The sequence below is a fragment of the Mesoplodon mirus genome (genome assembly GCF_964341445.2).
Source record: "Mesoplodon mirus genome assembly, chromosome: 4".
NCBI lineage: Eukaryota > Metazoa > Chordata > Mammalia > Artiodactyla > Ziphiidae > Mesoplodon > Mesoplodon mirus.
In genome coordinates this window covers 105,496,950-105,511,615 of record NC_138979.1, presented here as the reverse complement: position 1 = coordinate 105,511,615, position 14,666 = coordinate 105,496,950, and the positions used below count along the sequence as shown (strand labels likewise).

The 14,666-nt window shown below is 38.0% G+C and overlaps 1 protein-coding gene across 1 annotated transcript in view; it reads right to left on the bottom strand.

Moving 5' to 3' along the window:
* The window catches only part of FSIP1 (fibrous sheath interacting protein 1), a gene marked incomplete at its 5' end in the record, with an annotated part of 64,068 nt that overhangs the window by 23,942 nt on the left and 25,460 nt on the right, over window positions 1-14,666 (bottom strand). The window contains 3 exons of the mRNA XM_082617912.1: window positions 6,194-6,304; window positions 7,791-7,915; window positions 9,953-10,051. Coding sequence (XP_082474038.1) covers window positions 6,194-6,304; window positions 7,791-7,915; window positions 9,953-10,051 — 335 coding nt within the window. The remainder of the gene's footprint in view (window positions 1-6,193; window positions 6,305-7,790; window positions 7,916-9,952; window positions 10,052-14,666) is intronic.

Sequence of the window (14,666 nt, the reverse complement as noted above, 5' to 3'; positions counted from 1 at the left end):
ATACCAGGGATCAAACCCTAAGTGGTAACCAGAAGAAGTACATGCAAAAACTTACACAGAAAGACTTACACTGTCTCTTCCTGGCCCCAGCATCCAATCTCCCCTTCTGCTTCAGTGAAACCAAATACTGCATAAGTCTCTCTAGGGAACAGGTACCCACCAGATACTCCTTCTCCCTACCCACTGGCATCAAGAAGACAAGCAAATGACCTAGATTCAGCCAATCAGAAGGGAACACCCTGGACTTTGACTCTTGAGCGAGCGAGCGAGAGAGAGAGAGAGAGAGAGAGAGAGAGAGAGATTCAAAGATGCAGGGAAAGTGGGGAAGTGATTGATGGTGACCGCAGTAGAAGTGAGGATCCAGTGTTGATAGCAGTGAAGGTGGCAGCACTGATCATTATCGGGGGGTGTCTGGTGGCCTCGGTGCAGCCCCGAACCAGACTGATTCTCAGGAGTTTCTAGGGCCATTTTTCTGCCTACCTTGGTATCTGCCTGGTTTACAAGCCCGGTCCTCCAAACTTCCCACTGTGTCTGTAAGCTACTCAAGTCTTCCAATAAATTCGTTTTCTGTTTTTTTAACCAAAATCTGCCTCTGTTTCTTGCAACCTAGAACCCTGACTAAAATGTTTTTTGCCATGTTACTTACAAAAAAGAGTAACTGCAAAAAGTCCAAATGTCTGAAAATAGGGAGAAAGTGAGACTACACTATATCCATATAAGGAAATGATACAGTAATAAACATTTTAAATATACTTGCAAGTTGGCATATGAAAGTTATAAATAATTATTTAAAAAAATACTTAACTACTCACAAATAAGAAACTCTGATTAAGTTTTCCTAAATAAAAGTGATATAAATACTGTATGACCTAAAAGAGAAAAAAAGAATCAGACGAAGAAAAAAAAGCTATGGAATCAATGACTAAATATTGGTTAATAAATTTTAAATTCTTGTTTGAATGGAATTCTTTTTTAATGACACTGGAGGTAAAAGAACATGGCAGATTAAATTCAACAGAAATTTAAATGTTTCATGCTTTATGCTGTTACAGAAGGAAATTATGTGTAACATGTAGTAGATGGTATGTGTGTGTCTAGACTTGCAATGTGTAGGAGTCTTGTCTCCCTAAGACAGAACCCAAGAAATGCTCTGTACCACCCTGCTTTACAGCTAGGGTTCACACCAGTAATGAGGGTCCTCAATCAGACTCACCCATTCAATATTGATTTAGACGTGAGTAATTTAAGATCTGATGCAAAATACATTTTGTTGGGAAGGGTGACAGTAAAGGCTTCCAGCGTTGGGGAGAGCCATTAGTTGCAAGTGTGAGTTCCCTACCTAGGAGGAAATCTTTTAAAAATTCTACCTATCCTAGAGAAATTTAAGAGAATATTACATCCATACGGTCAAACACACCACTGTAAGGAACAACCAGCGGGCATGAGTTCTGTGGAATTCAAACATAATTATCATGTTAGTCATCCTCTTTAGGTTGGATCTGTCAGAGACGAAGTGGCAGGGCACTCCATAAAGAGATGAGCACACAGACGCTTGAAAGACTACAGCAAATGTGAAGCATGGCAAGAAGTTTTGTACAGTTTGAGAAAACAGTAGATCGGTCCCTTCCTCAAAGTGTTCCTAAATGCTTCCTGCCACATTCACATCTTCCTCCACTACATCTCTATTCCAACATGTGCCACCACCTATATGGCTTCATAGAATCTCCGTATAAAATGTCTATCTCCCACATCAGGTAATAAGAAAGGACACTTTCTCCTCAGAGGACTTACAGAAAGAACTCTCAGCAAATATTAGTTTAAAAACAATAGTAACTGTAAAAATAACAACAATCTCAAAAGAGGGCTGCATAGCTAAGTAGCAGAATAGAGATGTTTGAAACCCAACTAGGAAAACCGTAAAATGAACTTATATGAGCAAAATGACAAAAAAGATAAAAATTATGAGAAAAATATTTTAAGACCTGGAGGAGAGATCCAGGAGATTCTATACCCATCTGTGGGCTGGTACATTGACTGACCTAGTCCCCTTTTCCAATCTCCTCCTTTCTTGCCTTCCTCTGCAACAAAAAAAGAGAAAATGAAATAATTGAATCCCCAGGCTCGCTTGCAGAGCTGTATGAAACAAATGACTACATGACAGCTTGGCCAGTGAGATGCAGGTGGAAGTCGTGGGGACACCACATCTTCCCAAAGGAAGAGGCAAAACTTCAGAGGAGTCTCTTTTCTCCTTCCCTTTCCCCCTTTCTTTCTGCCTGGAAAATTAACACATTACATACAGATATAGCAGCAATCTTGCACACCTAAAAACAAAACCACACTACAAAAATGGGTCAAGAAGATCAGAAGACATAAGCTACTTATACCTGGATTTCTTGTTACTGAAAAAAATAAATAAACTTCTTGCTTTGTTATAAAGCAGAAACTAATAAAAAATATTAAAAAAAAAAAACTTCTTGCTGAAGTCACTGTTTATAAAGTTTTCTGTTACCTGAAGTCAATCCCATTCCCAACTGATATCCCACTTTACAGGAAGCCCAAAAGGAAAGAAAAAGAGATGATAGAGGGAAGAAATAAGATAATTTTCTGCACAGAAAAAAGACTTGAACCTTCAGATAAAAAGGGCCTACCTACAAGGTACCATGCAGGAACAAAAATGTTTTTAAAGACACACATAAAATACATTCTGATAAAATCTGTGAACTCAAAAATAAAGAGAAAATCCTAGATGCTTCCAGAAAGAAAGGATTTTGCATCTAGGATTTAGCTACCACCATTTGAAGCTATCATTCAAATGAGGAAAAAATAAATTTTTGAATAGGCAAACACTCAAAAGATTATCTACACACCATCATTATTTCAGGGAATTTTTTTTTTAATTCCAGAAGAATAACTCAGGAAAAACGATTTGTACAAATAAACAATTAGTTGAGCTTAAATACACAGGTAATGACGTGATTTAAAAATTTGGCTACTATTGAGAAAGATTCCTAAAATATAAGAAGCATACTATTTTTAAAAGGAAGAACTTGGGGGCTTCCCTGGTGGTGCAGTGGTTGAGAGTCTGCCTGCCGATGCAGGGGACACGGGTTCGTGCCCTGGTCCGGGAAGATCCCAAATGCCGCAGAGTGGCTAGGCCCGTGAGCCATGGCCGCTGAGCCTGCGCATCCGGAGCCTGTGCTCCGCAACAGGAGAGGCCCGCATATCGCAAAAAAAAAAAAAAAAAGGAAAAACTTCTGGGCTTCCCTGGTGGTGCAGTGGTTAGGAATCTGCCTGCCAATGCAAGGGACACAGGTTCGAGCCCTGGCCCAGGAGGATCCCACATGCCATGGAGCAACTAAGCCCATGCACCACAGCTGCTGAGCCTGAGCTCTAGAGCCCACGAGCTACAACTACTGAGCCCACGTGCCACAACTACTGAAGCCCGTGCGCCTAGAGCCCATGCTCCACAGCAAGAGAAGCCACCACAATGAGAAGCCCGTGCACCCCAACAAAGAGTAGCCCCCGCTCACCACAGCTAGAGAAAGCCCGCGCGCAGCAACGAAGACCCAACACAGCCATAAATAAATTTATTTATTTATTTATTTATTTATTTATTTATTAAATAAAGGGAAAAACTTCTAACATCCTGGAACTAAAATTCCAGGTGATTTCAATACATTCTGGAGGAGAGGAAAGGGGAGAAGAGGGAAATAAAAGCATACCAAGATCCTGTCAAGATATAAGATTTTAGAGACTTATTAATTATTGAAGGACCTCCAGAGAAGAATGCAGCCCCCTGCCAACACTGATTCTAGGCCAGTGAGACCACTTCAGATTTCTCTCCAGAACTAGGGGGAAACTGAGGTGAAAAGAAATAACTTCCCAAGGTGACAGAACTGAGAAATGATGGATCCTGCGTTATAGCCTGGGTGACAACAGACTGCCAAAACCAGAACACACAACCACTCTCTGCTACCACCTGCAGTGTCTGGAGACTCCATTTCTACAGACCACAGTGTCAGCTGTGAATACATAACCTGGAGGAATATATACCAGTACAACACTGGCCTTTCCTGGAGTGGGAATGATGGAGAACTGTTATTTTTTTTCTTTTTATCTGAATTTCTAGCTTCTCTTGACAAATTGGAGGATCCAGGCAGCCCTGGGCAGGATTTCCATGCAGCAGCAGCCACGGACTGGCACGCTCTCCCCCACTGGCTACAGATACTGCTGCACATGCTCTGCTTTTTACCCAGAGCAAAAAGTACCCTCTGAACCTACATGTCTTAGGCTGGGTTCCCTAGATCTGGAACCTGAGGCAGAGATTCTTGTTTAAGTGACTTAGTGGGGGGATGCTTTCAGGATTAGGGGTGTGAGGGGAGCAGGCTAGGACAAGGGAACAAAGCTAGGCGAGGATGTGGTCTCAGCTGAAGACTGGGTGACCCCTGGGGAAGAGGTGGAGGACAAACTGCAGGGCACAGCTAATCCCATCTCAAGGTGAGGGGATGTGAGGGGAGGCGGGGGCTGCTGTCCTGGGATGGTCAGCTCCCCTTTAGCCCAGGGCAATTCTCCAGGGAAGGAGGCAGCTGTGCACCCTTGGCACAGGGCAGGGGGATGGATGCACACATGTGGCAGGTAAAAGGGATCCGGGCAGGGTGCCAGCAGCATTTACCACATCATCTCTATTAAACATAGGGGATTAAAAACTAGACAACAAGGCTAAGAGCTTCAAGGCACACAGGAGAATGTATTTCTTTGTAGAAGTAAGAATATTACAATAGCCAGGTCATGGAAGCAACCTAAATGCCCATCGACAGACGAATGGATAAAGAAGTTGTGGTACATATATACAATGGAATATTACTCAGCCATAAAAAGGAACGAAATTGAGTCATTTGTTGAGATGTGGATGGACCTAGAGACTGTCATACAGAGTGAAGTAAGTCAGAAAGAGAAAAACAAATATCGTATATTAATGTATGTATGTGGAACCTAGAAAAATGGTACAGATGAACCAGTTTGCAGGGCAGAAATAGAGACAAAGATGTAGAGAACAAATGTATGGACACCAAGGGAAGAAAACCGCAGTGGGGTGGGGATGGTGGTGTGCTGAATTGGGCGATTGTAATTGACATGTGTACACTGAAGTGTATAAAATTGATGACTAATAAGAACCTGCAGTATAAAAAAGCAAAAAAACAAAAAAACAACTAATACTAAACTTTCTTTTGGTTATTTGTATGGAAGTATGTTAATATAAATGTTTCACACATTACATGAAATTTCTAAAAATCTTATATGTTCTCATATAATGTTATAAGTAATAATTCTAGTTATTACTTTAAAATGTATATCTCAGAAATAACTTTAATAAATAAATAAATAAATAAAAAGAATATGGCTATAAGTTTAGTATGCAAACAAGCACAAACACTGAGCCACTACACTCCTTATGTGACCTGTCTGGGCCCTATAAATACCCACATTCACACCCTGGATTCATGCTTTTCCCCTCCTTAGACTCAGTCTGTGCTCGCCCCAGACTCTTCAGGGAACTAGATGCCCAGTGGTACCTGGGCAGGAGCAGGATGGTGCTCTTCAGGATTACTGAAGACTACACTAAAATATCATGGAACCAGTTTAGGGATAATAAGAAATGTCCAAAATAAAAGGATCCAGAGAAACACAATTGTATGTCATCAATGACCAAGCCCATCACATCACAGGCAGAGGTTATTATTGTGAAAGCCAATTGTAGTCACTCTTATAATGACATAGGAGAGTCAATAATGAATCAGCAAGAATAAATTGGAAAATTTAGATAAGAATAAACTTGTAAAATGGGATTTTTTTTTTTTTTTGCAGTACGTGGGCCTCTCACTGTTGCGGCCTCTGCCATTGCGGAGCACAGGCTCCAGATGCGCAGGCTCAGCGGCCATGGCTCACAGGCCCAGCCGCTCCACGGTATGTGGGATCTTCCCGGACTGGGGCACGAACCCGTGTCCCCTGCATCGGCAGGCGGACTCTCAACCACTGCGCCACCAGGGAAGCCCAAAACGGGATTTTTTAAAGTCAGAAATATTGCACCATAATTTGAAAAATTACTATAAATTTATGCTAATGGGTCAATAACATGGTTAAAGAAATAAAAATTAAGAAGTGTAGAGCTTGTGGAATATCAGAGTTTACTTACCTCAGAACTGGACAGCTCCAAATCACTGTTATCCAAGTCCTTCAAAAGTTCAACCAGCCTTTTCTTCTCTCTGTCAATCATAACTACTGGTTGTCCTGAATTCTTGGCCAACTACAGAATGTATGAATGGAAAATATTAAATACTCAAAGGAATTCATAGTTCAGGAAAAATAAAAATGGGACCTGAGGCTTCTACAATACAGAAACACTAAGGTAAAATTTGTGAGATTAGGCATTTTCATTTGCTAGGTAATTTTACGTTATGCCAAATTTTTGATAGAGGTCCATTCTCCAAGCAAAGATATTCAACCATTTCAACAAACATTTTGTTTAAAATTAAAACATGGGCAGTTTGCAAACCTCTCTTTATATAATATGTATCAATGCAAAAACATATTTGCTGAGACATGTGGAAGGAATCTTACCACTTCCTATGTGACATATATTCACTAAATGAAACTGCTTTTAAATTTCAAGAATATCATATCAGGAGTTTAAATAAGATTCAGTTACTATTGTTAAAAGGGAAAAGGGAAATATATGGTGGAGCAGCTGTCTGTGTCAGCAAGAACTTGGATATGGGGAAAACCTTACTGCTCTTGGAAACTTAAACACTAAATCAACATACAATGAGCCAGCACAAAGAGACAGAGCAAGCTGGAGAAGGTCTCCTTCAGATCATATGAAAATGGAGCACAGAAAAATCGAGAGTCCCAAAGGTCAGCCCTGACAGCAGCAGGCTGACCCATGAATCCAGTCTGCCTGGAAAAGACGTGCTAATTGTGGGAAAAGCATCAGGCTTGAACTATGAAGAATTACTTAACTCTCTCCTCTTAATACTTCATACTCACCAATGTAGCTTTCTAGTGACTTAACTGCCTGAGTGGTTTGCCATGAGCCTTCTGTCCACCATACTTACATTTCTTGCTATAAATTAATTCTCATTCTGGTCTAATACAGGAGTTCCTGTGCCCTTAGTTAGTCTAAGTCTGCCTTAAGGACAAACCAAGTGAGACCGCAGGGCCTGTAAGACCAAGGTTGAGCCCCTAAATCAGGGAGCTAATCAGAGCAAGAGACAAGTGATGGGCTGCCAGGAAGCTCAGCTGGAGTTGGGCGGCAGGGGCAGGGGCAGTGGGCAATCAGTTGGCCTCTCCAACTCTGCCAGGAGAATTTTCCATTCAAATTTCTAAATGCACCAGTTATAAAATCAGTCTCATTACTTTAATAAAACAATTTTAAAATTGATTTTAAATATGCAATTTAAAATCTGGGAAACACTGTCCAAAACTATTTTCTAAATAAATGTTTTTCAAACTGCAGGAACCAGATTCATTTCTGCATAATGAAACAAATGTAGTAAGTTGCAGCTAGCAATTTTAAAAGGGGTAGGATGGGATAGAATAGGATAGGATGGAGTAGAAAATAGTGAAGTTAAGTACTGGCTCATAAAACTTTTCTATCAGTTGTATACGGTGTTTCAATTACATACACTTGCATCATGGTCAAAAAAAATATTTAAAGACAATGAACAGAACTATTTCCATGCTTGAAGCTCACTTCATCCCACATTCTGGCTTCTAAATTTCTAAGTACATACCTCAATGTTTCGTTTAATAAAATCCTGGCTGTGTTTACCCCTGAGCTCAATCTTTTCTGTATTTGAGAAAGGTTTCTTTTCTGCTTTGATCAATGACTCATTTCTTTCCACACCATACGTAAAATCTAATATTAAGAAAGTTCAAAATTTTTTGAGAATTATAATTGTCCAGTATGCTAAAATTTTACCTTAAGCATATATTAGAATATATAAGAAATAAAACACACATAGACGTACTTCTAAATTCCAGATCCAGAAACTTAATACATACAGAGATTTTTTTTTTTTTTTTTTTGGCTGTGCCACACGCCTTTCAGGATCCCGACCAGGGATCGAACCCGTGCCCCCTGCAATGGAAGCGCAGAGCCCTAACCACTGGACCACCAGGGAATTCCCCAGAGATTTAATCTTAAAAAGATAAATGTGCACCCATAATTTGCCATGAAGTTCTCATAAAACTTCTTTTGTTATTCATTATCTTGTATCAAACTTCTTATGCTGATTCCTTTGGAATCATGGGAAACACAAAAAGAACTTCAAGTTATATATGTAAAGGAGAAATCTCTGATGTCATGGGAATTTTAAAATATATTTTATTTTAGTCTTTATATGAAATAAAACTTTCCCTAAAGACTAGAGTCATTACCCGCTACTCTATTAATTTGCCATCACCCTCTCAGAACAATAAACTTTTTGTTCAAACCTGTCTTTTAAGCAAAGTCTGGGCATAAGTGTCCTGGATGTTCCACATCCTATCTGCACAAACCCCTAAAACACATTTCAGTTTATCAGTTTTTCTCAACCTTTGAAAAGAGATTTGAGTCAGCCTCTGAGTTGTTCAGACTCTGAGTACTCAAGACAAGAGTCAGAAAAATACTTGTGGACTCTTATCCCCTTTATAAAATATCTTGTTTTCATTGTAGTCACATTTAAAGCATTTTTTAAAAAATTATGTGAATCCTTCATTAAAGCTCTAAAATTACACATAAAGAAGAGTCTTCTTAAATGACAAATGGAGTCCACCTTACAAAATAGGATAAATTGCCATATTAAAGTCCAACAGAAAAAAACACTAGTCAGTAGCTCAATGCAGACAAGGCTTACTTAAAAGTTACCTTTGTTTTGTAAGAGAGGTTACCTCAATAAAAAGGATTAAGGGAGCTAGTCAATTGGTATATTTACAGCTTATTATCAAAGATTCAGTACAAATTTAATAATTAAAGAATAAATTTTGATAACACTAGCTGAAAAGAACAAGGAAAATGGTGAGATCTCCAGATTTAATTTCTTTTCAGACAAAAGAAAAGTTTTACTTTTCTATCCTTTATAATTGGGGTTTTATTCTTTAATCAATAACATGATTTTTTTAATAAACTATCAATAGTTAAAGTATGAGTTACTTCTTTGGTGAGTGGCCTTCTTAGATATAAAATATATAACTTTTTCCCATAATCCAAATTGTATATAGTCTTTTAAGTCTATAAGTTGGTCTATTCATTCAGCTGAAGTTTCATATTCTCTTAAACAATACAACATTAAAATAAATCAAATTAAATGCATCTCTGTCTACATTTATAATAGTTTCTTTAAAGTATACTTTTAAAAAATTGTAGGAGAAAACCTTAGATTGTCTGGTAGGGATTATCTCCCTAGAAATGTCCTCTTCTCCTCTCCATCCTGGTAGTGATCCAGGGTAGAAGCTGCCATGTTCCTATAGTGACCCCAACCCTTGCTAGGTTGGATGAGTTGGTTGAACCAAGGGTGGGCACCTAACCCAAGACAGATCAGTTGGTCTCTTCTCTAGGATTTTGGAATTGAATTGCCCTCTCAATGACTAGCCACAGGATATGCTCTTGGGAATTAAAGAAGCTGTCTACCAGCAGGATTCTTTCCATAAATTTTCTTTTTCACTTAAAGCTAGGTTTCCATTACTTGCACCCAGACCTTCTTTAGCTCTTTATTATACAAAATTTCAATCCAAAAGTAGAAAGACTGGTATAATGAACCCTCAACAACTAACTTCAATAATGACCAATCTTGTTTCATCTATAACCTCACCTACTTCCACTCACCACTGAATTAAATCACATCAAATCGTTTCATCTGTGAATATTTCTACATACTGCTAGTATCTTCTTGCGACAGTATGTAAAATCACATACCTTTATTGACATTCTGTATACAGTTTTCATAGTCTTCTGGAGGGACTTGAGTGTGAAACACAGAGAAAAAGGTATCTTCGTGCTCGTAACAAGAAGGATCTATTGATTTAAAAATCACGGGTTCAATACACACAAAATAAACAAGAAATTGTTTATGTGAACAGTTGTTTTAAAAAAGATAAGATCTAATGTTCTCTGCAATATTCCTCAATTCCCTCCACGCATGTTTCTTAAGACAATGTCACTTTCAGGTAGAAATGATAATCATCTTTGTACACATGAGCCACTCAAAACAGAGCAATCAAGATAATCAACAGAATTTCCCTAGAACTTCTGTGCAAAGAGGATGTACAAGGGCGCACTAAAATATCACATTAATTATCTGGAGATAATGTACCCAAAGTCTAATATTCTTAATACGGAGAATGTGCACACTGCATAACTTTGTGTTTTTATTTTTTATTTTAGATCCCCAAGGTGAAGATTTCAGATATATGGTCAGTCATTAAAATGACAGAATGTGTTTGAGAGAGAAAACTGGGGAGACACTTAGCAGTTAGCTTTCTTTTATTTTATTTATTCTCTTGGGATAATACCCATAAAGAAATTAGGAAATTGTAGTTTTTAACTCTTTTTGTTTAATGTAATTTGTTTCATGTTCTACTAGCTATTTCAGACACTGTATATTTACAAGAAACTGCTAACATAAATAAATATCATTTTGTCTTAATATGAGAGAATCTGCCAGGTTATGGCATAGAAATGTTTTTGCTTAAGAAAACATGACAAGTCTTGAAGACATTACAGGATTCATCACCTACCTCTGAAACAAACCTGATTCAAGCATCTACTCGGACACAATACAGGCAAGATACATTCACCCTAACACACAAACACCACCAAATTCATAACATACAACTTCTGACAGTAAAAACAAATTCATCAATCCAATTCCCTAATTTGGAATTCATAATAATCTGGCATCACCAGGATTGACATTACAACCATAATCCTTGTATAATCTTTGATGAGTTAATCTAGCAAATTAGTGGTATAAGCCTTGCAGGGAGAGGGGTAAGCTACTCAAAAAGCAAAAAGGTTTAAAGTTCTTTTCAAACTTTGTTTTGCAACCACTACGATTAGGGGTCTTAAAATATTCATTAAAGCAGGCTCATCAAGTCAGCAATTTGGCAACATTCTGTTATTGGTTTAAGTTGCATCACATATCCAAAATGGTAATATATTTATTTTTGATCACATAATTCCTCTTTAATAGCAGTTTCACTCAATTTTAAACTAAAGTACCTAGAAAGACACAAAAATATGAAAATTTGCAATGCTAAAAACTATTACAGCAAGGTGACACTGAAGCTTTTAAACCCAGGGGTTTTTCCTAGGCTGAAATCATTCGTGTGACCCTGTGGCTCTTCACCCATAGTCGCAGGGTAGTCATTGCCTCAGACAGAAGATGGGTACAGCCTAGAACAAAGGCCTCATAGCTCAGTCTTGAGTTTAAAAGACAACAGTTGTAAAAGGCAGACATTCAACTGCAGGAGCTCAACTCCTTGAGAGAGAAAAGGAATTTTCTAAATTCCAAAAGTCCTCCATTAGAAAGCTCTTCCTTAGAGTAAAAAAACATTCTAATTAATGTAGAAGAAATGATGGAATTAGAAAATAACCATTTGGTGACCATCATAATAATAACTGATTCAGGTAGGAATCATCAATGGATAATAAAACTCATGGGTGAAAGTTTGAAGAATAACAGGATAATAGCCTCAGGGTATCCTTCCATGAGATAACTTATTCAGTACAAAAAGAAAAATGGTAACTTTACAGTGCAGAAACCTGGCAGACACCACCTTAACCAAATGATCAAAGTTAGCATCATCAGTGACGGAACAATCAACATCATGCATTTCCTTATATGATTCATGGAGAAAAACACAGTACCACTTCTGTGGGATTTCTGCCAAAAATGCATAACTTGAACCCAATATATGGAAACATAAACAAACCCAAACTGGGCAACAGTCTACAAAATAACAGGCCTATAATCTTCCAAAATACTAATGTCATAAAACACAAAGAATGACTAAAGAGACATGACAATTAAATGCAATGCATTATCTTGAATATTCTTTTGCTAGAAAGGATTTTAGTGTGACAATTGGCAAAACATGAAGAAAGCCTGTCAATTGGATAATAGTATTGTATCGATACTTATTTCCTGATTTGTGTGCATCTGTGTGTCCTCTTGTGGACAGGAAGACAGAGGATGTGGTAAATGTTAACACTTGGAGAATCTGCGTAAAGGGTATTTGAGAATTCTTCATACTTTTCAGACTTTAAGTCTGAAATTATATCAAAATTAGAAGTTAATAGGAAAATTTTCACATTTCCTCACTACAAACATTGATCTGGGGGGAAAAAATCTCCCTTGAGAGACCAAGGGCCAGACCTTGAAAGACTGAGCACAATTTTTTTATTAACTTTTTTTTATTGAATGAAAGACTCTTTCAATTTTATAGTGCTTTACAATCTTCAGAAGTTTTGAGTGCAATTTTTAACAAGAGTCTTAAAAGAGGAAGATTGCAGGATTGATTTAAGTTGCTTCCTGCCACCTAGAGAAGAAAGCCCATCCCAGACAATGGGAAGGACCTAGAAGAACATCAGAGGGGATGAGTTTGCAGAAGACACAAGTGACACACACATGAGGCTGCTCCCTGGCACTCATCCCATTGGAGGTGAAATCCTGGAGTTGGATAGAGATCACCAAAGAGAATGGGAAAACCAGAGCCCTATGGGCTCTGCCCCACTGCATACCTGGAACTTGGGAAGAGACTCCACACACAGTGCTCCACACCTATCCCTGACAGCTCCAAAGCAGCAATGGCAGTGTGGCATATTTAGAGGAAGACAGGGCCTAATATATTCACCCTTTCTTCCTCCCTCCCTCTCTCTCTCCCCCCCGACCCCAACACACACACACAGAGAAATATATGACACACAATGGCATGGCTGGCCTGTGGCATAGAAGAGAACCAGAAGTTCTCACTTGCCCCAATTAGGTAGAAACAGACCTCTTCCCACTGCACATGATGACACCAACCAAAAATGCACACATCCAAATGTCCCCTACAATTAAGAACCACTCTATTAGACTACAGAGAAAATTTCAATAAACTCAAAATATCAGAACAATGCCCACAGTGTTATAGATTTCCACATTGGCTTTTAAAACAGAGGGCTTAAAAAAATCCCTGGAGAACAAGGGAAAAGCAATTAACTTTCTAATTAACTATAAGGTCAATGAAGAAATAAGAGTACAATAACAACCTGTAGAGAATAATGATGATACCATACACCAAAGAATGTAGTACAGAGCTAAATCTATATGCAGAAACAAATTCATAGCAATGGGGCTTTTATCATATTGTTATGGACTGAACTGCAACCCCCCAAAATTCATACGTTGAAGCCCTAACCCCCAGTGTGGCTGTATTTTACGGAGGTAATTAAAGTTGAATGAGGTTATTAGGTGGGGTACTAATCCAATAGAACTGGTGTCCTTACAAGAAGAGGAAGAGGCACCAGAGATATCTTCACCCCGCTCCTCTTCTTCCCTTGTGCACAGAGAAAAGGTCATGTGAGGACACAGTGAGAATGTGGCCGTCTGTAAGCCAGGAAGAGAGACCTCACCAAAAAACGAATTTTCCAATACCTTGATCTTAGACTTCTAGCCTCCAAAACTGTAAGAAAATAAGTTTCTGCTGTTTAAGCCACCCAGTCTGTGGTATTTTTTTTATGGCAACCCTAGCAGACACATATTTTAAGAGAAAATAAAATGAGCTTAACTAGTTTAACTGAAGAAGCTAGAGAAAACAATAACAAGTTCAGAAAAGAAATAAAGATAATTGCTAGAATTAGCAAAGAAATTCAAAACTGGTTCACAAAGGTATAAAAAGAAAAATCCTCAAGTATAATTTTAAAAAGAGAAAACACTCACTGTAATCAAGATAGCATGGTATTGGCAAAAGAAGAGCCACATAGATCAATGCAACAGAATAGAGGGTTCAGAAATAGACCTGCAAAAATATAGTCAACTAATCTTTAGCAAAAGAGCAAAACAGTTGAATAGAGAGAGGATAATCTCTTAAACAAATGGTGCTGGAACAATTGGATGTCCATATGCAAAAAATAAAAATAAAAAAAGAAGAACACAGATACAGACCTTATACTTTTCACAAAAGTTAAATCAAACTGGATTATAAACCTAAATGTAAAATGCAAAACTATAAAACTTCTAAAAGAAAACACAGGATAAAAATCTATATGAGCTTCAATTTAGTGTTAAGTTTTTGTATACAACACCACAAACATGATCCATGAAAGAAAAAATTGGTAAGTTAAGCTTATTAAAATTTAAAACATCTGCTCTGCAAAAGATACTGTTAAGAGAAGGAAATTACAAGCCACAGGCTGGGAGAAAATATTTGCAAAACACATATCTGATAAAGGAGTTGTATCCAAAATATACAAAGAACTCTTAAAACTCAACAAGAAAACAACCAATCCAATTTTTTTAAATGGGCAAAAGATCTAAACAGACAACTCAGTAAAGAAAATATATATATGACAAACAAGCACCTGAAAAGATACTCAACATCCTTTGTCATTAGGGAAATGTAAAGGCAAATTAAAACAACGAGAT